Raw genomic sequence first — 25,741 nt, forward strand, 5'->3', positions numbered from 1 at the left:
GAACAATCCAAAGGATAGCTGTTTCTTGGTAAAAAATGTAACTGGACTATGAATTAAGAAAAAGGCCTGATTTCCTACGAAAAATAAAATCATTGACGACTGTGGTAGTCTGCAACATCGGAGATCGGGAGGTATGGCACGGATAGAAACCAGTTCCAACCAGAACTTCTCACCAGGTGGAGCAATTTTAAGGCAACCCTGTGTTGATCAAAGAGTGGCTGGCAACGCACATGTTTGTGTTTGTAGTATGCAAGACTCGTGCCGACTTGCTTTTTTTCACCTCTGTTGAAAAATTAATTTAGCCCTCAAAAAATTGCTTATTTGCGGTGTCGCAAGTTGCAGCAACAAAAAACAGATGGAATACTTGATAAATTGTGTTCTATTTTGGGCTGACCAATAGTTGAATAATACTTGAATGTGCTTACTTGAATGAAAATCTTCTCTCTTTGGAGGAGTCATAGATTTTTTTCTGAATGCATACTCTAATTAATTTTTTTTTCTTCGTATGGAAAGGGGGAACTTTGTTTGCTCCAGTACTTGATTTAAATTCTTTTTTTCACATGAGGGAGAGGGCAGGGGTGGGTGCCCAACTGAGGGGGGGGGTCATGGTGCAGACTAAGACATTAAAATTTGTAAGGGGGGAGTTGTTTTGAGGGGTATTTTTTCATTAGGGGGTCTCCTCGATATTGAAGGGGGTTCGTCCGGCCCTTAGGGGGGGGGGCAACCCCAGGGTGGGATTTCTTTTTTGCTTTAGTATTTTAATAAAATCTTATTTTCTTCTGGGGGGGTGGTTGAATTTTCAATTTGTTCTGACTAAAATGTGTTTTTTAATTAAATTTATTTTCCTTTTGGGGAGAGGGGAATACTTTGTTTATAATCTTGTGTATTGCATACATTATTTTTTTATGGGAGGGTGCCCTTTATTTATTCATTTTTTCCTCCAAATCACATGCATGTTTTAGTTTTTTTTTTTTCAAACTGTAATGCATATTTTAATTAAATTCATTTTCCTTTTGGGGGGAGGGGGATACTTCGTTTTAATTGTGTAAAATGCATATTTTAATTTATTTTTTTTTATGGGAGGAGGAGGGGTGATCCTTATTTATATTTTCAAATCACATGCATGTTTTAGTTTCTTTTTTTTTGGGGGGGGGGGAGTACCAAACTGTAATGAATATTTTAATTAAAAATTATTTTTTCTTCGGATCTTATTTCTTTGAGTATTGAATAGATGTTGCATCTGTATTTTTCTGGCATTGAGAACTACAGATAAGTAAGTGCTAAAAGACTAAGACTGAAAACTGAAATATGAGAGTGGCATCTCTGTTTAAACAATCACCCCCCTGCTATAACATAATAATTTACACTAGCATTACATAAATTAGCATAATAATTTGCATTGCTTTTGGTTAGATTTGATTTTTTTCTCCACTTACCAATTGCTGTTACCATGGTGTTAATATTTTTTACAATATAGATTTAGCTCAAGGTCACCCCCTTTTCTCCCCCTAGCAAAAACTGAAAATCTGTTGGAAGCCCTGATACTGAGCTTTAATGCTTTTCGTTTTCATATAAATGAATTTACCTAAATAAAAAGGTGTGTGAAATTTCTTGATAAATAAATAAATATTTTCACTTTTTGAAATGAACTGCACTTAAATTTGTCCATTAGTTCATTTTTCACTTCACGGAGCATTCTTGCAGAAAGAAATAAGGCCCAGAAAATTTGTCGCAGAAAGTAAAATAAAATTCTGCCACAGGGAACATAGGCTATAATTCGAAAAAATCCAATAAATAGTTCTTTTTTCATTCCAATTTAGGCCCAAATTTCACGTAAATTGCCTATTATTGGCTATTAAAGGGGTGAAAAATTACTTGCACATATTAATAGTATGTATCGTTGAAAAGGGTAGAATTTTCCGCATTCTAAACAGCTTGTTTCAATGCTCTAACTTAATTACGGCAGGAGTAATTTGCGTTTTTAGCTCGAACTTTTTTAGGCATAGCTGAAATTTAGGCACTACTCTCTTCATTAAATCTATCAATAAAAAGTGAAGGAACTGTCCCACAGTTTTCTTTTTGACAGCATTGGAAAAAGCGAGATTTTTTACTCCAGATCTCTCTCGACCTATGGTTGAAAAATTAGCTTCTATCTTCAAAGGAAAAAAATTGCAAGCATTTTTAAATCAATTTCGAAATATGTCATTTTGCTTCAGGTTGTCAACCATTTTATTTTCACGTTTCCATGGTTATGCTTTTTGAATCCATTGGCATCCTTATTGGTCATTCCTTATTTTGCATTTAATTTCTCAAACTTATGTTATTTCATGTTTCCATGGTTAGGCTTTTAAAATCCATCTTTCGCATTTTAATTTCTTAAAGTATTTTAATATATGTCGTCATTGTTTGGAAGGGTAATTTTGCATTGTGTTTTTTTTTCTTTTATTTAAGACTGATTGTTAAATATATGTCACTTGACACAATTTTTATTCTCAAGGTAAACCGGGCAAAGCAGGGGGAACGCAGCTCTTAATATAAAGATTTGAAAACTACTGTAATGTGATTTTATGCCTTTTCGTTTGTTTGGCGAAACATTTATTATTGCTAAAAGAAAAAACATCCGCTTCAATCGCAGAAGGACTGGGTTCCAGTAGCGTAGTCACTTGGAGCGTTAGGCGCTGAAGCAGTTCAGTCTAGGATTATTGTTTTAAAGCAACCATTAATGTAATTCATTGTTTTGAAAGAAAAGAAACTTTTGATTTGTTTTTATCTGAGTGAAATGTAAGACATTTTCCTTTTTTTTCTGACGACAATTTTAGAATGTTCCACGGGATGTTTTTTTTTCGTTAGACGGATCAATTATGATAGCGTGGTTGCTGGGCAAGTTTTATGATAAACAATAGAGTTGCGGAATGATATTATTTGATTATGAAAGATATTATATGATGTTTTTTGAGCAATCACGATTGCTTATTGTTCTCACTTGACTGTTTTGATATCCTATCATTTTATTTTCCCACCGCCACCCTCCGCACCATCACCGATGCTGCTCCTATAGCGAAAGCCGTCTCCAGTTTGCATCCATGTCCTACACACACGCATACATACACAACTACACACACACACACGCACGCACACACACAAACACACACACACAAACACATACATCTACAAACATACACAAACACATACACATAATTACCACACATTCATGCCTGCACACAGACACAAACACATATGCCTACACACACATACACATACCCCCTACCCACAAACACACACGCCTACATACACACACTCGTGATTGCGAAAAACATAATTTGAATTCAAGATGTCAAAATTCAAATTAATTTTTCTTTTTTTTTTTGTTTATTTGGCGAAATATTTTAAATTGCAGTAAAATTGCTTCACTCGCTAAATAGTTTTAAAGCAGCTGTAAATCTAATTTAATGATTTGACAAAAAGTTTTAAAGTACAAAGAAACTTTTTTTTTTTTTTGAAAAGGTGTGTATGGATTTTATACAAAGAAAAATGATCATTTCACATCAGGGGGAGGGGCTGTCAATTTTTTTTATTCAACGGATTTCCATTAAATTTTTAGCATGGGCATCTCTGTGCGGGTAATGCTAGTATTTAAATAATTTTGTACTTTGGAACCAGATAAATGCTAGTGCATAATTCATAATTCTCTTGTCGTTAGACATAAAGTATATAGAAAAGTAATACAATGATATAATATTATACAATTTTAAGATAACATTTTTTAAAAGACTTTTTCTTTCTTTTTCTGCTGCAAAAAAAATCTGATTCCATTGCATCAACAGTTACGAGGTGTTCTAAATTTTTTCTAGTAAGACGAATGCTAAACTAAAACTTTCCACAAAGTTACTTTTTACATTCCTGAAAAAGCAGAAGTTACGCTGGGGACAGGAGGCCGGAGATTGACCTCTAAAGCAGGAAAGTTGGCATGTCTGCAATGGGTTCCAGACCATCTGAGAACATGAAAACAGGGCAGCAAACTGCTATGTGTTTTTTATATTCTTATACTATTATTGCAATATGTAGGCTTAAAACTAAGGTTTCTTTCTTTACTTATATCTAATATTTCATTTTACATTTTTATCAGTTTTAAGTGGAGTTAATTTAGCATTAGCTGTTTTACTCATTTTTCTTCTTTACAGTTTATGCAGTGATTAGGATCTGCTTAGCCTTCACAATGCTACTAGGTTAGGTTTGCTTCAACTATAGTAGTATTTTTATCATTATCTAAGTATGCCAATAACAGATGATTTGGGCTGAGTAAGGAGGTGGGGCATTCCAAGGTATTTTTGACATTTATGTAGAGTCCGTAACGTGACCTTTTTTGCCATAAATTTTTAATTTACTGTTTGATTAGCATATTATTTTATTTTGATCTTTTCCTCTCAACACACCAGCTCAAATTAAAATTATTTGCAAATCAAACGGTAAATTAAAAAGTTATGGCAAAAAAAGGTCACGTTACGGACTCTACATAATGTCAAAAATACCTTGGAATGCCCCAGATACAGGATTGCACAAAAAGCAACTATGATGTGAAATGTAAATTAGTTAAGGAAAACGTAATATTTAAATGGTTATAATTAAATTAACACACAAATGAATTCCAGCGAGGAACAAAGATAAATTTTTATTGTCAATCGCTTAAAGTTTAAGGCGTGTATTTATTTTTTTAGTATGGAGCATTTTTATGAAAAAAATAAGGTAAAGTTTCGTTATAGTAACTTCTTAATATTTCTGAAATACATTTAATTTTAATTTTGATATCTATTACTTTCTTCAAAGATATCAATTGTACCTAAGGATTTTCTTACTATAAACTTTTCTCCCTTTTTATAAGTTCATCATTCTTGTTTTTTTTTTTTTTTTTTTTCTTTTTTAAATTAGAACTTGATATAGAAATTTGAAGAAATATTTATATGGACGTCAAAGGTTAGTCAAAATATGCAAATTACTCTTGAGGGGCGGCACATTAGATCTTTGCACACGGGCGGCCGACACCCTAGGATCGGCCCTGCTGGTCGGGGTTATTAACATGCTTTTATTAGCTTCACCTGTATGTATGTATGTATCTTGTAACGGAATCATGCAGCTCAAATTTCGCCCATTTCCTGCGATCAGATTCTTTTGAAATTTGGCACGCAACCTCAGACTGAGATAGATTAGCTGGATTAGACAATTACTCCACAGGCAGTTTATCAGCAAAGTTGGAATGTTTTTAGAGCTTGGCTATTACACTTTAAGGGGTACAGTTGCTCTTTTTGGAGTGACCACGTTTTGAATGCAACCCGAGACCTTTAGTCGCTTTTTTGGGCAAATTTCATAAATATAAAAAATTTTGAACAATGTTGAAATAAATATTTTTTCGTAAAACAAGTTAAACTAAAAAGAAGGAAATAAAATAATAGTTTAAAAAACTAAAAAAACACGCTTTCGTAGCAAAGGGAACTAAAAAGTAAAAAATAATCTTTGGATGATAGCAGTTGACCAATCACTTAATTTTAATGTAAAAAAATTTTGAAAAAAAAAAAAAATAGAACCGACTGCAAAATTGCTCTAAAAAGTGAAAAATAATTTTATTCTTTAAACACCATCGATAATGCTTTTAAACATAATTTTTGAAGTTGGCGCAAAAACGATCGATAAAATCATTCACAGCCATAACTCAGTTACAACTATAAATTAAATCAGGCCCAGTTTCTTCATTACCCCATGCATTACACATTGATGACAGCATATTTGAGTAACGATATAAATGTTTCGTTCCTAACTTTGGATGATTTTTTGATAACAATATGAACCAAGCATGGTTACAATGAACTTTACTTTTTGTTTTTGAGCCAACTTCAAAAATTATGTTTAAAAGTATTATCAATGGTGTTTAAAGAATAAAATTATTTTTCACTTTTTAGAGCAATTTTGAAGTTGGTTCTATTTATTTTTTTTTTCAAAATTTTTTTATTAGATTTCAATTTCGAAAATTTTCCTGGGGTGCACCCCTGAATCTCTTCACTCTCTAACATTACTGAAGGACATCTAGAAAGCATTTTTTAGAAAACAAATTAAAAAACTTCCCGAGGGGAGTGGCATCAGATCTTTGCTCTCATTAACATTGTCAAATTAGACTAAAAATGCGTTTTTAGAGTTAAAATTATCAAGAATTTCCAAAGAGAGCCATCCTATCATTAACATATTTAGTGATTGAACAATAGCATTTCTAAATTTTCAATTTCGAATAATGGCCGGGAAAGCGTTCCCCCCCCCCCCCTCTCCTGCCCAGAACTTATGCCAAAACTCCAAATCTCTCCTTTCCTCACCGTCACCAAAACTTTTCCGGGAGAGCCCCTCTCCGAACTCTTCTTCCTCTAACATTACCACCCCTTCTCCTAGTGTTTCCAAAGTTAGCTTACACATGTGCATTTAAGCATTAAAATTTTCATGGGGAATTGTTCGAATCCCCCCTCCTGCAAACATCACATAAGGTCATCCGAAAGTGGTCTAATATTGAGTTTTTGGAGACATAATTTCGAAAAATTTCGGGGGGGGGGGGGGGGGGGGGAGCCCCCGGATCCCCATGTTCTACATGAAAATTACACTTTTACTGGTGTTCGTATTATTTATTCGTTTTCTCTAATTTTGCAAAACGCAAATTCTACTAACTTGAAACCTCAAATTCTAGTGATGACTCCCTCCTGATACTAAAAGCTAGATCCGCTCTCTCTTTTACATTAATTTGAAAAAAAAATAGAGGAGCGGGGGGGGGGGGGGGGGGTCACTTCTTTATGGAGCAATTGTTAAGGGGCCGGCTGGTCTATAAATGCCAGGGCCGATTCATGGTGTCCCATCCGCCACTGATCCTGACATGTATCAACTGATATATATCGGCGAACCCTGCCTGGCACACACACACAAAAAAAAAAAAGCTTGAAACAAATTATGACAGGAGCAGGATTTACACGAAAATAGTATTTTTTCCCCAATACGTGAAAAAAAAAATGGTAGACACTTTGGAAAAAATGCATCCAAAAATACTACAGAGTGACATCAAAGGTTTTGAGACAAGGAGGTTCAAGATATTAAGGTCTGACTGTATTGGATGCTTTGATTTTAGCAATATATTTTTTCTTTTTAATGGGGCTGCGGTACAGGCATTGCCTTTGGCAGACCTAGTGAGAAATCACTTAGCATAGTGTTCACTCCTTCACGTAGCACCACTATCAGTGGGATGCCATAGTCACGAGAATTTTGATGCCCAGTTTCCCTACCGAATGAAGGCACCTGAGTTCTATTTGATGCAAAACTGCACTAAGAACTTAATTTTGCCAAGAGATACTTCATGCCAAACAAGTACTCAAGGGATCTTTTACATGCCATAGTCATACAGCATGGACACTGTTGATTTTCTGCACCTTGAAAATCCACCGTCTGGAGCCAGGTTTGATCCTGCTCCTTTGGGCATGAGAGGCCAGCGTCTTAACTGCTATCCCACTCTGTCCACAATTTTAGCAATATAATTTTTCATTCACTGCATTCACGGTTGTATTTATGTTGAGCTACATCAAGCAACAATATTTTTAATGTTAATCTAATTTTTGAAAATCAAATGCTTGAGTGATGTGAAAATATTTAAGTAAATATGACAGAAAAATTAAAAAAAAAAAGAAAAACAGAAATGCTCCAGTAAAAGGAATTACCTCAACAGCATCCTCTTCTCCTTCAAGCATATCTTCACCAGAAGGGTTTTCAATCGCAAGCTGTAAAAATGAACAATTTTTAAAGTGAATAAAGAACAAACACATTCACAAAACTGGGTAAAAAATTCATTGAAATGACACTGGTACCCAAAACTTGATACAAATTCCACATTTTTCTAGTTTAGTGTTGTTTAAAACACTAAACTAGAAATATTCACTAGAAAAACATCATATAAAATTAAGAACAAACTACATGGTTATATTCAGAATTGGAGAAGGGAGGGGGGGGGATACAATTTTGCTAGGGAAGTATGAATACCTGAAAAAACTTTGTGAAAAGTATCATTTCATGTTCATTGATATGTGGAGTTCTAGTAAAAAAAACTGGATTGGTCAGGAATGGTCAGCGGCACAATACTAGATATCAAGATCAGTGATATAATACTTGAGGTTTGGAACTTAGAATGGGAGTATTTTTCAGGGATCACGCGATGTAAGAATACTGAATATTTGTCCTGACGACTTTAAGGATGTGGGTTAAGTGTCAGATAATTATAGGATTTTTAAAAATAATGATTAGAGGAATCATAAGAGAACAACTTAAAGCAATTTACCACAGCTTTAAAGTTTTGTATAGGAGAGGGTTGCAGATCTTTGTAATGACTTTGAAAAAAATCAAAGTACAGTATTATAAACATATCAGGACAAAAATCAGGACATTCTTAATGTGTGTAGTGTTCTTACATATAGATACAAATATAATATTGGACTCAATCTCCATGCATCAAGGTACACGTAGGGAATTGTATTTTGTCACTATATGTTGCAATCATGCCTATGGGTGCATGTTCTTCTATATCTTTTTACTAAAAATTGGCATAAAAAAAGACCAATGCAGTTTGAAAAAAATAAATAAATAAATAAAGTAGACTGGCTGAAGTTCATACAGCTAATCTTACTGATACAATGCATTTCAGTGTGATACGAGTTTCCGTCTTTGGTGGATTTAACCACGGATAAAACCAGTTTGGATGTGGTGGATTTAAGCAGGGATAAAACTGGTTTGGATAAAATCAGTTTTGTCTCGTTTTGGCCATTAGTTGAGAGCATAGGAAATAATAAAGGTTAAAATGAATATAAATTAATACATAATCAAAAGAAATATGAAACAACAATTCCATAATCAGTCACTATTCATTATTTAAGTTTACAGTTAATTTTACACACTATGCAAGTACTAAACTACTGCATATTCCAAAGGGTAAGTCACATCACAGGAAAAATATGTCTCAAGCAGTGTAAATACAATAATATACAGTATACCCTTGTTTCATAGTCTCATAAGCACAAAATGAATTTCAAATTTGTTCAAAGCTTTTCCTTTATTTTTTAAACAAATTGAATATGTGTTCGAAGTTTTGTGAAAAATAGCTGCAGACTGTTTAGTGTTTCTATTTGTTGCAAACAATATTTTAATGCTAATATAAAAACAGTTGAATTTAAATCACCGACTTGGTTTGAAAAATTACTTCAGTTTTGATAAATACACATATAATTATATTTATGCAACAAAATGCAACATTATGCATATAAATTATACGTAAACACACATTAATTTGCTTTTACACAACACAGTTTTGGCCAGCTCTTTGATGGTAAAATCCAGTTTTGACCGGTTTCAACCAGTGGCATGGATAAAATCGGTTTTGGTTTTAACTACAACCCTGATGCAATTTGAAAAATAACTAAAGTTGACAAGTTGAGATTCATAGAGCTATCTTACTGATACAATTACTCAACAGAAATTGGAATGCAGAACTGCAACAAAGTTATGCATTTTTTATGTATGAAAGTTTATTTCAAATATTTCTATTGAAACACTCAATGATCCAAACACATTTCTAATTAAACTCTCCACTACTAATGCTCGCTTGCAGCATCAGAAACAAAATACAGGAGCCGAAACATCCTCATATAAATAATAGCCGATGATGGAGTAACCTGCGTGTTTCAACAATGAAACTTGTGCCACGGCATGACAATTTGATAATATGTTTTGGTAATGTTTGACATGCAGGGAAAGGTTTTATTGTGACAAGGCTGAACTGAATCCGGTAACTTAACTGTTTTACTGGTAAGACAGGCATTTTAGGGAAATGAAGAATCAAAAAAGTGATTGAAAATTAACACTAACCACTGGAGTTTAGGGTTAATCCACTGGAGTTAGGGTTAAAATTTCAAACATCAAAATATCAATTGCTTCAATCAAATGTAGAAGAGTAAAAGCAATATCCCCCCCCCCCCCCCCCCGTCATACCTTGATGGGCAACTTTCTAGTGTTATCATAGTCAAGACCCAAGATATTATTAGAGCTACTAAATCTTCACTACTGACAATAATGCAAATTCAATATATATTGTTGATTACATCAGTTTATACAAGACAGATTGAATAAAAGAGGAGAGAGAAGGGTGGTTTTATGTTACCCACCTCGAAGGCACTTTTACTTGGCCATAAAAAGAAAACCTAACACTGAAACCTAACTGATATTGTTTGTGTAGATTTTTAAGTAATAAAGGGAATGAAGTTTAATTTGGGTTTAGTTTTATGTCCACTGTTGTCCATTATTTTAATTAATGATATTATAAACGTTGTCTGAGAACATCAATACTTAACAATAATGTCTTGAGTTATGAGAATTTTTGATGATGACGAATCAACGAAACTGCTCCAGAAAAGATTTAGATTATATTTCAAAGTGGGCAATTATGTGGTTTATGACGTTAAATTGAATAAATTTTGCTTTATATCAAAATGAAATATAAATCAAAAGAAGGTGATATTAGAAAGAAGATTAAAAATGAATAGCTAATGACATGAAATAGCATTAGTTCAGGAAAAATATAAAATAATTTTGAATTAGTTGAACATTTGAGATAAATACATATATTTTAACAAAAAACGTTTGTAAATCAATTGATTTGCTATCACAAATGAATAAAATATACATATAAATTAATATTCTCTCTCTCTTTCTCTTTTTTCAGATGTACCACAGATAACAATAATAGTTTTTTTTCTTCCTCTTTCTTTTGTTACATTTTTTAAAATGCAAAAAACATCAATTTACTATGATGTTTTTTGCATTTTATAATACTTTTATTCAAAAATTCTTAATTTTCCAAAAAGAGATAATTATTCATGACAAAGTATTTGTATGCCAGAAAACAGGTAGATAAGTCAAAAATATTTAAAGTTTCTAATAACAGTAAGAAATAATAATAATAATAATTATAAATATCTTACCTTTGGAGGATAAATCAAATTTATAGAATGATACAATTTATAATTTACAAACCCCAGCATAGTACTATAAAATTGTGCAAATGTAACCATGATTTTAAAATCAACATCTGTTGGTCGCTATGAAAAAATAAAAAAAAAATTATTAAAACCTCAGACTAACTACAGGTCACATAAAATTCAGGCACGCATTTTCACTCAAAAATTATTGAAATAGAAATACAATGTATACACATCATACATATTGGCAAATATGAAGCTAATAATTATGAAACAAAAAGTTAATATTGTGTGTATTTACTGCTCTAAAAAATAAAACTGAACAAGAGACAACATTAAATTTGCACTTCTATAAACAGCATCATCTACATGATAATCTACAAACTCTCAACAAATGTTAAACACACATTTCTTCCGCTCACTCCTTTAACTAAGTCACCTCCCTATAGTAATGTTTCTTATTCTGAATTAACTGCTCTTTTTCATTTTATCTAAAAGTTAATCGTCAAGTTGCTAAAACATTGAAAAAATTGTTACTGTATTTCCTCCAGCTAATAAATGAAATTTATTAACTTAAAGCATGACCCCACTTAATTCTTATAGGTCATGACAATCGATGAAACTTATGGCAACAAGGAGAGCACTACAGAGAATCCCTGTTTCCATTATGTTGCCATTGATTGGAGGGCGCAGGGCGCAGGGGTTTAGTTCAGCGCCTCTTGCGGTCAAAAGGGACGATCTCCAATTAAAAATAAATACAGTCAAACCTGTCTATCTCGAATTTCATGGGGAGGGAAAAAAATTCGACATAAAGATGTTTCGAGATACGAAGGTTTTGAGAAACTTGTTGAAATTTGGAATCTGATGATGAAAGTTTGAATTTTATGCTACAGACAATACATGCGAAACATAAAAATACTTCCATATTAGTTTTGTTAAGAATTTATTCTACTATTTTATACCAAGTACTTTATTGTAAATTAAAAAATCATTTTGACAGTAATGAAATTTTAAGCTTTCCTTTTTCAAGCAAAATAGTTTCTTATTGTTTTTTGGTACCTATTTTTTTTTTTTTTTTTTGGATAAAACTATGCTCTTGAGGTTGGCAATGGCTAAAAATCATTCATTGGAAAAATCTCCCACTTTTCTTTGTAGCATTTATCCACTTACTGGAACACGTTGGTCCTTGCACTGGAGGAGCCATTTTATTTTATTTTATTTTTTTCATTAATGAATTGCTGTTCAAAAATTCTAGAATTTATTTTTTTCACGCTTATAATCGGCTTTTGATTTGAATGCCCTTTAACCATGAACTTGAAACTCACTCCACATTTCAAATCTGTCAAGTTCATCCCTCACCTCATTGTCCCACTCTCTGCCCTCTGCTCTGCTTCCGAAAAAGTGCTCGAAACAACTGTCCTTTCGTTGGTCTTCCTAGAAAAACAACATTTCTGGACGCATTTCTGTCTTTTTTACACTGCCCTCTCTGCCCTTGAGGATATACTACTGTTTCTGTGTTTAAGGGAAGTTGTTGTTAGTTGTTTTGAAGATTACTGGGCTTCGAATCCGAAAATGACCGCATTGCTGGAATTTGAGATATAGAGGTTTTTGTATTTTTTTTCTGAGATAAATATGGAAAATACAATGAACTTTGGCTGCAAATGCAGGGAAATTAAAAATATTCAAGAAATACAGGCTTTCGAGATAAGCAGGTTCAACTGTATAAACTTTGAAACGTTGACATTGATTGGTAGATGCATAAGCTGCATCAGAAAAGTCATAAATTGTCAAGGCCCATTAAGCGTCAGTGCCATCTAGTGGGGTCATGCTTGAATCATCCCATTCATCATGGCAAATAAGGTATTTAGAGTATCTCTTGCAGAAGTTACCTTTCTTACAAATGTCAGACTAAATAACTCCAAGACAGGGTTTCCGCTACGGTCATTTTTTGCAAAATGCGAAATCACTATCTCAATAACAAAAATAAAGGAAAGCATTTTTGCTTTTTTGCTAAAATAAAAAATTAATTAAAAGAAAAAAAAACAATGAATGATCTAGGAGAGGAAGCAGCATGGCATGGATACTCAACAAAATCTTTTTTTAAATCTTAAGCCAAGACTTTTAACTACTAATCTATTCAACAATATTTAGTCTTCTGGTATTAAGTTCCTCTCAATAACTGCATTATTAGGAGGAGGGGAGTACAATGTTCTAAAAACCAAACATGCAGTTTCTTTTTTATTTTACGTTTAATAAATAGTTGCTAAACTTGTTTCTTTATAGATGTCATAGATGAAATGAGGCAATGAGAAGCAAAGGTATGTAAGTGGACATTTTCAAGTTTTGCGTAAAATGCGTTTAAAGATAACATCCTAGGTAGGCTTTCATTGAAATTTTTTTCTAAATCATGCTGTATAGCAGCAACTACCAGGGCTACTAGTATTATCTCTTGGACTAAGACAGAGGAGAGGTTCACGTACCAGGTGTACCGGCCATCTCTAAATTTTTAATTTTGCCACTTACATCCCTTTGCTGCTCACTGCCTCAAATAAGAATTTTATTTTCAACTGGAGATGAAACACACTGAAGCATTTAGGAAGATACGAGAATACGAAACATTTTTTGCATTTTGCTAAAACTTTTCCCACAATTTTAGCTTTTACGCTAAAGAACTTTTGAACCCAGCTTAAACCCTGCTCTAAGAACTGCAAAATGATTTCAAACATAAAGAACTTGCACACTCTTTGATTCGTCAGTATTGTTGGACTTCAGACCAATGTTTTGGTTTTCCTTCCATCACAGTAGTTAGAAGATGTTCTCAGCCCATGAGTGATTTCGGGAAACATTTGGAAAATCAATTATTGGTGTCATTAACTCTCGCATAATTTTCCTAGTACTCCAATTTGTAATATTTGGACTGACCCAGATCTATACATTTTGGCTCTCTCCCCCCCCCCTGCAACAAAATCTGTAGGGCCCCTCCAGAGAGGCCAGCAGTGTACATTTGCAATGTTATAAGTCTTAGTGCTAGCTTTTAAAATCTATTTCTTGGGCCGTGCTGCCCCTTAAAGATGTGGGTCCCCTGCACTGCGATGTCTGCGGGTATGCAGATCCGGACCTGTATTTGGAAGCGATTTCAATAGTTCTGATTCTGTTACATGGGTAAGTGCGACTTACTGAGAATATATTTATAGCGCTTTGTATTCTACATGATTCTCATTCACTTATGTTGTCTATTTCCCTTTAATTGAGACATGTGGTAGAGATCAGTTGGCATAATTCCTTGTAAACTGTGCCTGGATCTTATATTTTAGCTTGTTATGGTGATTTAATTTTAATCAGAGAAATATGTGAGTGTAAAAGTGGTAGAGCTGAAAATTTTTTTGAACAAAGCAGGCAATGTTTGAAATATAACCAAACTTATGATTTTGTTTATTTTTAGTTGAAGTATTGAATCTACTTTTGATGATATCGGTTGGTGCAGAAAAAGTAGATGAAAAAACAGTGAAACCCCGATTTTAAATCCCCTGGATCTACATTTTCACCGCATTCAACATTTCTTCATTGGGTCCTATCGATTTTGCTGCTGTGCATTTCCTGCATTTTAGCTTTTTAACCACAACCCCTTGAGAAACGGAAAATCAGGGTTTCACTGCAATGTTCTATTAAACATGTTATGTATTGTGTGCCTTTTTTGAGTTGAGAGAAGTGAAAGATCTTTGTCAATTTGTCATTGCAACGTCTCTAGATTCATACAGCCAATTCTTGAGAACTCCAAGTCCCACTTTTCACTCCAGACTTCCCACGTACTTACCACTATTTATGGTTTAATCAACTGTATGGGACCCCGAAGGCAGCTCTGATTTCTTGATCCAGACCAGAAACAGAGCAATTCCCGGTTCAGCACCTCTAGAGCTATCGTTTCACTAGCAGGACTTTGTGACCGCGAGCATATTTAACTCCCCCGAGTCACCATTAATAGAAAAAGTGGATCTTCCATCAGCTGGAACCATCCAGTCACAAGTCCGAACCCTTACCACTCGTAGACCCAAGGGACCAACTAAAACCGTTGAGTTACTGGTTGATCTAGTTACAGGAAGTTTCCACAACCTTTTCAAGAGTGGGCCCCAATGAAAACTTCAAAGGAACATTCAAGTTATAAGGCATTGAGTTGAAGTATGGAGAGTTGACTGTATGTAGCATAACATTCAGCGTACTTAAAACCAGATATTTGCGAAAGTAGGTGTGAAGAAATTCCAAGGAATAGACACAAGAACAATAGTTTACACATGAGTATTTTTTTTGTCCCAGTAAAATTAAAATAAAATACTTACAGAAAATCCTAAATTATGAGGAATCATCCAGGTAACAAGCTGTCCCATTATTTCTGCTTGATAATAAATTCCCTTTACGGAAATGAAAACTTTACGCAAAGACTTTGTTTGCATGATATAATGCAAAAATTCAACTGAAATTATAGGAAAACAATAGATTAAATAAATTAAGCATAAGAAAGTTATCCAGTACATCACTACAATTATTGCATAGTATTTGAAAATTATCAGAAATGCCTGTTAAAAAAACAGAAAATTCATTAAAAAAATAAAAAGCTTTCTTTATTTTTTGGCTTTAATTTTGAAAAAAAAAAAAAAAGTAGATACATATCTTCAAATTGTTTTTCCATGTACAAAGGTTAAGCTTATTGAGGTAGTGAATCAAACTCTCAATGCATCTTGGAGTTATATATACATAAAATAGCAAATTTTTATGTATGTATGTTCTCTACACAAATCCATAGATACTATCAGATCTCGAGCAAATTTGGTTTGGGCACCCAAGAAAGAATGTAGGGGAGCTTTAAAATGCCAAAAAAGTACTGAACCATTCGAATTTTAATTTTAGAACTCGAAAATGCAGACTTGCCAACCTTATGAAAAGAAAAAACGGGAGATCCAGTCAAAGCTTTAAGGGAGAAAAAGGGAGATTTTAAACGATGCTATAATAAGTAAAAAACACTGTTATAACAAGTATTTATTTAATTTTTTCATGAAAGAGAATTCACTAGTATAATCGCTCTTTTTGTTTGTAGATTTTTTTTTCCAGACTTCGCTAAAGATGAATGTTAAACTACAGCGCACGCTGTAGATCAAGATGAAAACACGCGGCGCAGTTAGCATGTGTCTGAAAACTGAACGATACCGCGAAAACGGCAACGGCGCATGCGTGAGATAGAAGTGGAAGTGCGAACGTTGAGTTAAACCAAAATACCATCTCCGGAAGCATTTCGGTCGACACTCCGAACGCACCCATCGGATGTTTGCCACTCGACGTTAAATCCCGGCTATCACAAATTTGCCATTGTGAGCATTATGTGTAGTGAAATTTAGACTTACTACACCGCTAGTAGAAGTGAACTTGCAAATAAAAATGTCCATAGCCTGAAGTTGGAAAGAAAAACACGTGAAGCATTTTTCCTCATGGAAAATCTGTATTTATTATCCACAAAGGATTACTTAAGTTGACGAACAACATCTTCATTGATATAAAAAAAACATTTAGACGAATAGACAAAGATTAGCCGCTAAAATACAACGATACATTCAGTTTTTACGAACATGCTGATTCCTAGGAATATATGGCATTTACGTAACATACAAAAATAAGCCTAAAGGCGTTTTAAGACTTTAAAATAGACATCACGTTGTATTACGCCCTGCCAGGAGTAAAGGGCACTGGCAGACATCACGAAATCACGTACAACACATTTTGCGGCTATGTGAGGTGAGAGAGAGAGCGAAAAAGATCGCTCGAAGTATTTAAAGGTCTTCACATGGCTGTCAAATTAAGAATATGCAAAATACAAGATGTGTTGCCAATGCAAGAAAGTTAAAGATATGTTGCCAATCAAAAAGTAACTCAATCTACAAAAAAATTCTCGCGGTTATAAGACACAATGAACTGGTGACTCGGTTCACCCAAAAGTTCATTCACTTGACTGAGTCATTGCAACCGATCGCACACATGACGTCACAACGTGATGCAATGTTTACATCGAAAAAGGATTGATACTGCATGATGCAAAAACGTTTTTTTTTTTTTTTTTTTTTTTTTTTCAAATTAAGTGATTCTTTCACGTTTTGTGAAAGTTTAAATTAAAAATCTAACAAGCGGCCCCATTTTTGCAACATGCACAACAATCAGAAAAATTCACAATAAATTCAAATTGACAAAGTCACCATTGAATTTCACAAAAATTTTACACACCCAAAAAGTTCAAATTTAGGTTATATATTTTTCCCCCCAAAAATAATGTCACAAAAATGTCCAAGTTGAGATTTGGTATAAGGTTTTGTCAAAGCATCAGCTAAATTTAATTTAGAACTCACATACATTAATTTAAACAATTTTTCATTTACTAGATTTCTCAAAAAATGATACTTGATATCAATATGTTTACTTCTTTGATTTTGTATAGGACTTTTGGAAAAATCTATTGCAGCAATGTTGTCACAAAATATTTCACAATTTTTCAAAATTAAATTCAAATTTTCATTTTTTAAAATTTTTATGATCCAGACAAATTCTTTAGCAGCCTCTGTCAAAGTGACATATTCGGCTTCCATAGTGGAAAGAGCAATACATTTATGCTTAAAGGTTTTCCACATGATAGGTGCATTATCTAGCAAAATGATGTAACCTCCTATTGAAACCCTATCATCTCTACTAGCTGCCCAATCTGAATCAGAATAACATTTAATATTTAAATTTGAAATATTTGATAACTTCAATTTAAGATTTTTCGTATACAAAACATAACCAAGAAGACGAAGTAAACCATGCCAATGCTTTTCACCATAATTAGATTGAAATTGGGAAAATATATTCAGAGCATATGTTATGTCGGGACGAGTTCTACTAGCCAAAAAGGATAAACAGCCAATTAAATTTCGATATGGTAAAGAATTACATTTATCTATTTCTAACTTACTAGTAGGCGAATCAATTTTTGAATAAACCACCCCAACCGAAATAGGAACATTACTAATTGGAATATTATAACTAGAATACAACTCGACAATTTTATTAATATATGTTGTCTGATGAATATACCAATTACCATCAATGTTTTGAAATTCAACACCCAGAAGTTTTCTTATTTCACCCAAAATTTTTAATTCAAAATGATTTCTTAAAAAATTTACAATTTCATTCAAATCAGATTTTAGTTTGCCAAAAAGTATGATATCATCAACATAAAAAAGAAGAATAACCTTATTTTTATATATGTAACAACAATTACACCAATCTAAACTAGAAAAGTTCATTTTCAAAAGTGTTTCATGGAGTTGATAGTACCACATTCTACCACTTTGGTGTAAACCGTACAAAGCTTTCTTTAACAAACAAACTTTACCAGGCTCTAGTACATATCCACTAGGTTGTTTCATATATACATTAGTATCCAAATTAGCATACAAATAAGCGTTATTTATGTCTACATGCAGATGACACCATTTAAAAAGACATACAAAAATACAGAAAAACAATCTGATTATAGAAAAATCAATGACTGGGCTAAAAACTTCTTGGAATGATTCTCCAGCTTCCTGAAGATAACCTTGGGCACATAACCGAGCACGGTATTTCACAATATTCCCTTGCTGATCTTCTTTTACCGTATATACCCACCGATTTCCCAAAATTTTACTATGTTCAGGTGGATCCACTAACTCCCATACACCGCGATTATATATGGTTTGTATTTCCTGATCCATCGCGTTAATCCAATGTTTAGATTCCCTAGAATTAATGGCTTCTTTAAAATTTAATGGAAGTTTAATTTCAGCAAGATTTCCCTCTAAAATTTCTATTACCTTTCCCTCTTTTAAATTTTTGCCCGAAAAGTCAAAATATGATTCATCAAATTCAATTTTGTTATCATTACAATATTTAATAACTTCATTTAAAGAACGCAAGCGAATATTTGAACCTTCAATCCTATAGTAAATATCAGTTCTATCACCTGATGGTCTAGGAACAGCTTGACGCAACCAATTAATTTCGGAACAAGGTTTTAATTCTTCACTAGGACTATCACCGGAAAGCTCATCCACTCCCTGATTTGAAGTTACAGGATATTCATAATCAAAATTGTCAGGTAAGTATTTCATAACCTTTGGACTACTTGATCCAGAACCTAGTACGACATCTGCCCCTTTAGTTCCCTCATCAAAACTGACATTACATGTTTCTATGATTCTTTGTTCGTCTTCCAGCCAGACACGATAACCTCTAGTATTTTGAGCGTAACCTAACAAAATTCCTGGTTTAGATTTATCGTCCAATTTCTTTCTTTTCTGGCTTGGAACATTTACAAAAGTTAAACAGCCAAAAGTTCTAAGATGTTTCACGCTAGGCTTTTTATTGAAAAACAGTTCAAACGGGGTATGATTGCTCCCATGACAAGACCTATTCCAAACATAAGAAAAACAAAATGCAGCTTCCCCCCAGAATTTCGAAGGTAAGTTACTCTCTTTTAAAAGTGCTCTAACTCCCCCCATTAATGTCTGGTTAAACCGTTCAATTATGCCATTCATCATTGGTGTGTAGGGATTAGTTTTCTCATGCCTAATGCCACGGTTATTCAAGAAAATTTCAAAATTTTGATTGCAAAATTCTTTCCCCCCATCTGTACGAATTGATTTAATTTTCCTCCCTAAAAGCCTTTCATTACGATTTAAAAATCTTACAAAAATATTGAAAACATCCGACTTCAATTTCATAGGGTATACAGCAACGCGTTTTGAAAAATCGTCCATAATGGATAAATAATATTTCTCTCCCCTCAAAGTTAAATTTGGGACTTCACCTACATCCATGTGTATAAGCTCTAAAGGTTTAGAAGATCTCACGGCCCCAATCGATTTAAAAGAAATACTCCTAGCTTTAGTATATTTACAAATTTCACAATAGTTAACATTTTTATTCAATTCAGGAAGACCTCTAACACTATTGTTTTTGCTAGTTCTAGAAATATATTCATAATTAATGTGACAATATCTCTTGTGCCATAAATCTTCAGGTGAAATTTTACCAATTTTTTCAGAAATGTTACAAACAGGTTCAGAATTATCACAATGTTCACTATTTTTCAAATACAAATATCTATTAGGCTTAAAGAAATATAAATTTATGTCATTTCTACGCTTTGCATAAAATAATTGATTCCAATTTTTGTCATAAACTTTAAGAATGGTATTATGACCGACAAATTTGTTACCTTCCTGTTCCAATTTAGATAATGACAATAAATTACGACGGATTTCAGGATTGTACAGAACATCTTTCAAGATAATTTTCCTATGTCTACCATTAATTTTGACCAACAATTGAATTGTACCAATCCCTAAAATATTGCTTTGTTTACCGTCAACAGCCATAGACATTTTTAAGTTATTAACTGGTCTAAAATCAGAGAAAAGATTTTTATTTTTAGTGACGTGTGACGTAGCTCCAGAATCGGCAATCCACGTTATATCTGAGTCAGATGAAGTAATATTCAAAGCTTCTGACTCATTAATTTCACTCACATTATGTTGAGAATTAGAAGACCCTTGAGAAAAATTTTTAGAATTTAACTTTGCCTTAAATTTAAAACAATCAACCTTTTTATGCCCAAAAATCCCACAAAAATTACATTTCCCTTTAAATCTATTTTTACTAAAATTTGACACAGGTTTACAACTACTTTTACAAGGATGGATCTTACCGGCAGGTAGCGAATTCGGAACGGTCACATACACAGCAGGTGTCTGTAGTGGAACGTTCATTTCAGAAATTCTATTTGCTTCGAGCAACAGTTCTTGTTCTATTTTCAATGGGGTAAAGTCCACGTCAGACCATCTGTAGATTTGCTGTACAATGGATGCAAACTCAGGGGGTAAACTCCGGATATACTGGAAACCTATGTAAAGGTCGGACATCGCATGGCCAACTTCTTTTAATTGTGACGCGGCTGCTTTCACTCGGCAGATGAAAAGACCAACCGTTTCTCCGTCTTGAAACTTGACTTGAAAAAATTTATCCAACAGGGATATTAATCTGGCACGGGTGTCAGGTTCAAAATACTTGCACAAGATTTCCCAAGCTATCTTTCCTTCAGTAGTGCATTCGATGAGAGGCTTGAATTCTTCTGACAGGAACTGATAAATAGTAGTATAAGCTCGAGTTCTTCTAAGATTCAATTCCGCTTTATCTCGGAACGTCAATTTTTCTTCTTCAGGTTTCTTTTCTTTTTCGTCAGCTTCGATGAATTCCCAGCTGCCCGAATGACGCAAGACAACTTGTATGTTTCTCTTCCAAGTATTCCAATTATTGGCATTTAGTAAAGGTATTGTAGGGACTTCCATACTTTCAAAATTTCACGATGTTTTAAAAATTCTTCAGAGCATAAAAATTCAAATTTTCCAAGTTCTTCAGGTTATGGCCAGGAATTGCAAAGTCCAGGTGACCTGGGCCCATAACCACTTGTGAGCATTATGTGTAGTGAAATTTAGACTTACTACACCGCTAGTAGAAGTGAACTTGCAAATAAAAATGTCCATAGCCTGAAGTTGGAAAGAAAAACACGTGAAGCATTTTTCCTCATGGAAAATCTGTATTTATTATCCACAAAGGATTACTTAAGTTGACGAACAACATCTTCATTGATATAAAAAAAACATTTAGACGAATAGACAAAGATTAGCCGCTAAAATACAACGATACATTCAGTTTTTACGAACATGCTGATTCCTAGGAATATATGGCATTTACGTAACATACAAAAATAAGCCTAAAGGCGTTTTAAGACTTTAAAATAGACATCACGTTGTATTACGCCCTGCCAGGAGTAAAGGGCACTGGCAGACATCACGAAATCACGTACAACACATTTTGCGGCTATGTGAGGTGAGAGAGAGAGCGAAAAAGATCGCTCGAAGTATTTAAAGGTCTTCACATGGCTGTCAAATTAAGAATATGCAAAATACAAGATGTGTTGCCAATGCAAGAAAGTTAAAGATATGTTGCCAATCAAAAAGTAACTCAATCTACAAAAAAATTCTCGCGGTTATAAGACACAATGAACTGGTGACTCGGTTCACCCAAAAGTTCATTCACTTGACTGAGTCATTGCAACCGATCGCACACATGACGTCACAACGTGATGCAATGTTTACATCGAAAAAGGATTGATACTGCATGATGCAAAAACGTTTTTTTTTTTTTTTTTTTTTTTTTTCAAATTAAGTGATTCTTTCACGTTTTGTGAAAGTTTAAATTAAAAATCTAACAGCCATTTCAGCTGCAATTGCGCGCGGACTTAGCTTTTCAGGCTTTCTGTTTTAAGATTTCGTGTGACTTGTTTATATTTAGTCTGAGTGAGAGTTCCACCAAATTAATTAATGCGATTAGAATATTTTCACAGCGATTTCGTGATATATTATATGAAACTATGGATATGAATAACTGATAATCTTAAAAGAAAAATAACACTTCAATATTTATTAGTTTGGAAATATTTATTTAACAAATATAAAACACGTTGTGTACTTCAAAAGTGATTGGAATATTAGTAAAGAAATCCGTATTTTGCGAATATTTTACGTTAGGCGTAAACAACTTAGTATTATACATTTTTATTTAGGTTGAGGGTTCGGCTTTGTATTAGAAGTGAGGCTAGTATGCACTCCTGAGGTTAAAAATTTGGCCCTGAAAAGGGGCAGACTGATAAACACTAAGTTTATCCTAAGTACAATGTTATTATTTAATTATATGTATCTCATCATTTACAAACTAGAGCTATTTAATTGTAAACTTACTATGCATGTTAGCATGTTCGCGTTGTAATATCCTTTTCGCTTTGACAAGCGATTCTTCCCGCGTACTTCAACTTCAGATGAAAACGTAAACAATGAGTGAATCTGTTTTCGCTTCCCGGTGAATTGAAGGTCAGATGACGTCACTCGTTCTCAGACATTCTAGAAGCTTTTTGCACACGTCTTTTCCGCACGTGTCGAACTTGAGATGACGTGTTATGCTAATTGGGAAAGCAGTATTTATACGCTCGTGTGATATGACTCTTTCTCTTTTTCACTCCTCGCATCTACGATAGATGTTTTAGTTTGCCAACTTGCAGGTTGCAGTTGGGGGTTTTCGGTTCTTGGCTTTTCAGCTATCGAGATAGCCATTCACAGTTTTTAGAATGGATTAATAGGAAGTTAGTTTTCTGATCGGTAGTTAGATGTGATCTAATAGATACTACTAGAACTCGCCGAACTTAGTGTTTGTGATGCATTATTGAAATGTTAGTATTAGAGATCTATGAATAGAGATCAGGAAAACATCTTCAATGGAACATTCGGTAATATTTAATAGAATTAGTAAATAGATATAATAGGTCTACAAAGTTCATGATTATACTTTAATTTTGCGTATGGCTTTGAGTTATTGATTCTTCAAATTACTTTATTATTTTCTCATTTTATCTTTTACAATTGTTAATTGTTTAATAAATAGTTGATATTTTTAAAGAATGACTTTCCGTCACTTGATATAAGATTCTTCATGCAGCGGAAGATAAATTTCTATTTAATAGTTTGACTACTCCAATCGCGTATTACACTTTGCTAATTTAATAGCTTTGAATTATCATTATTCTTTGCAAAACTTGGGCTATTCTCTTTCTTGCTTTATGCTGGAGAATTATAGCCTATCAATGGTTATGGTAGCCCAGATTATAGAGTTAGTCAAATACGAGATGAAATATAATGCTGTCGTCTGAAGTCAGATTATCAGAAATTTAATTCCTTTTTCAAGTGTCAAGATTTAAAAGAAGATTAGGAAGAATTTTTTGCAAGATAATTGAACTTTTTGTACAGGTTTATTCAAGATTTGATGTTCCAAATTTGAACTTTTTTTCAAGAGATTACCTTTCTTCAAGATTTCTATGATAGTTAGTGACGGGGGGGACCGTTCACTAATTTACAAAATGAATCGATGAATCCAAGAGTCGACATCTTTGACTATTTTAGTTAAAATTTAAGAAAAATTTGAAATTTTTTTTTGAAAATGGCAGGTCCTACTTACACCATAGAAAAATTGAATAGCAACAACTACACCGAATGGGCGGTAAATGTCAAATTCCTACTTATGAAAAAAGATTGCTGGGATATTGTCATTGGTTCCGAAGAACTTCCCGTAATTTCAAAAGACTCTGACGTCACTAAGCGAGATATCAAAGATTTTCACTACCGCAAGAAACTTGCCCTATCGTTAATTTTTCTTAACATCGAACAAGAATTTAAAAAGATAATTGAAAATATAGAAGAACCTACCTTATCTTGGCGAAAGCTCAAAGATCACTTCTTCCCGGAAAACCGCTGCATTCAGATGCAACTGTACGCAGAGTTAAATAATTGCAAAATAGAATCGGGAGAAAATTTAAACCTATACGCAGCCCGCTTAAGACGCATTTACGAGAAGATAAAAATTGTACACAAAGATTTCCCTGAAGATTTTCTAATTTTTCAATTGTTACAAAACTTACCTATAGAATTTGACCATATAATACAATCGATATTAATCAGACCAGATGCAACTTTTAAATTTGAAGAAATTATAGTTGATCTAATAGTAGAAGAAGGACGTCTAGCACTTCGTGAAAATTTAAATACTAAATCAGAAATCGCTTATGTTGAAACCAGAAAAAGGTTGTGTTACTATTGTAAGCAGCCTGGACACTTGAAAAGAGATTGTCCACGACTATATCGGAATTCTTCAGCCCAGAACAGGAAAAGTCAAGGATCCCAGGACAGAACCAATAGAAGAGGACGGAGCCCATATAGGAGGAAACAACATTTTTCAAGGGAGAGGAATCGTTCACCTTCAAGCACCCGATGTGAGCACAAAAACTTTTTTATTTGTGAAGCTAACTTAAACCATGTAGAGGAAAAGCCCTCTGTATGGCTTTTTGATACTGCTGCCAGTGATCATTTTTCTGGAAACAGAGACTGGTTTAGAACTTTTACACCTTTAAAAAATAGCAAAATGGCTGTTGCCATCAAAAATCAGACCTTCCCGATTGAAGGGAAAGGAGATATTAAAGTAAGATTTGGAAAAAGGTCTGTAGTTCTAAAAGATGTTCTGTATTCCCCGCAATTAAGGCGGAATTTGTTATCTGGTACAAAATTCGACAAAGGAGGAGCTAAATTTAAAGGGGGGAATGGTTTTGTGGAAGTTTCTGACAAAGAAGGTCTAATTTTAAAAGCAAAACTTAAGAATGGTGTATATTGTAAATTCTAAAAAGTCAAATCAAATTCCTTTAAATTCTAGTCATTTTAATTCTGAATCTAGTCATGTTGAAAATTTAGAAACTTGGCATAAGCGCTTGGCGCATGTCAATATTGATAGTATTAAGAAAACTAGTAAATTGCAGGGAGCAAGGGGTTTACCAAAGTTTAAAAATTCTAAAATTCAGTGTGACGACTGTAAAATTGGTAAATTTAAAAGAGTCAGTTTCAAGCCGTTGACTGAAAACCGTAGTAAATTTAGAGCTTTTACATGCTGATGTATGGGGCCCGTGCAATGTACCTGGTAAAAATGGTGAAAAATTTTACTTATCTATCATTGATGACTTTTCTCGACGCGCAACTTTGTATCCCATT

At 33.6% G+C, this 25,741-nt stretch overlaps 1 protein-coding gene across 2 annotated transcripts in view; it reads right to left on the reverse strand.

Moving 5' to 3' along the window:
• Positions 1–25,741, reverse strand: part of LOC129216153 (pescadillo-like) — a 60,394-nt gene that overhangs the window by 15,202 nt on the left and 19,451 nt on the right. For both annotated transcript variants that reach the window (XM_054850314.1, XM_054850313.1), the window contains exons 6-8: positions 15,371–15,504; positions 11,040–11,156; positions 7,734–7,793 (exon numbers count right to left, since the gene is read on the reverse strand). In XM_054850314.1, coding sequence (XP_054706289.1) covers positions 7,734–7,793; positions 11,040–11,156; positions 15,371–15,504 — 311 coding nt within the window. The remainder of the gene's footprint in view (positions 1–7,733; positions 7,794–11,039; positions 11,157–15,370; positions 15,505–25,741) is intronic.

Source organism: Uloborus diversus, chromosome 2 (assembly GCF_026930045.1).
Source record: "Uloborus diversus isolate 005 chromosome 2, Udiv.v.3.1, whole genome shotgun sequence".
Lineage (NCBI taxonomy): Eukaryota > Metazoa > Arthropoda > Arachnida > Araneae > Uloboridae > Uloborus > Uloborus diversus.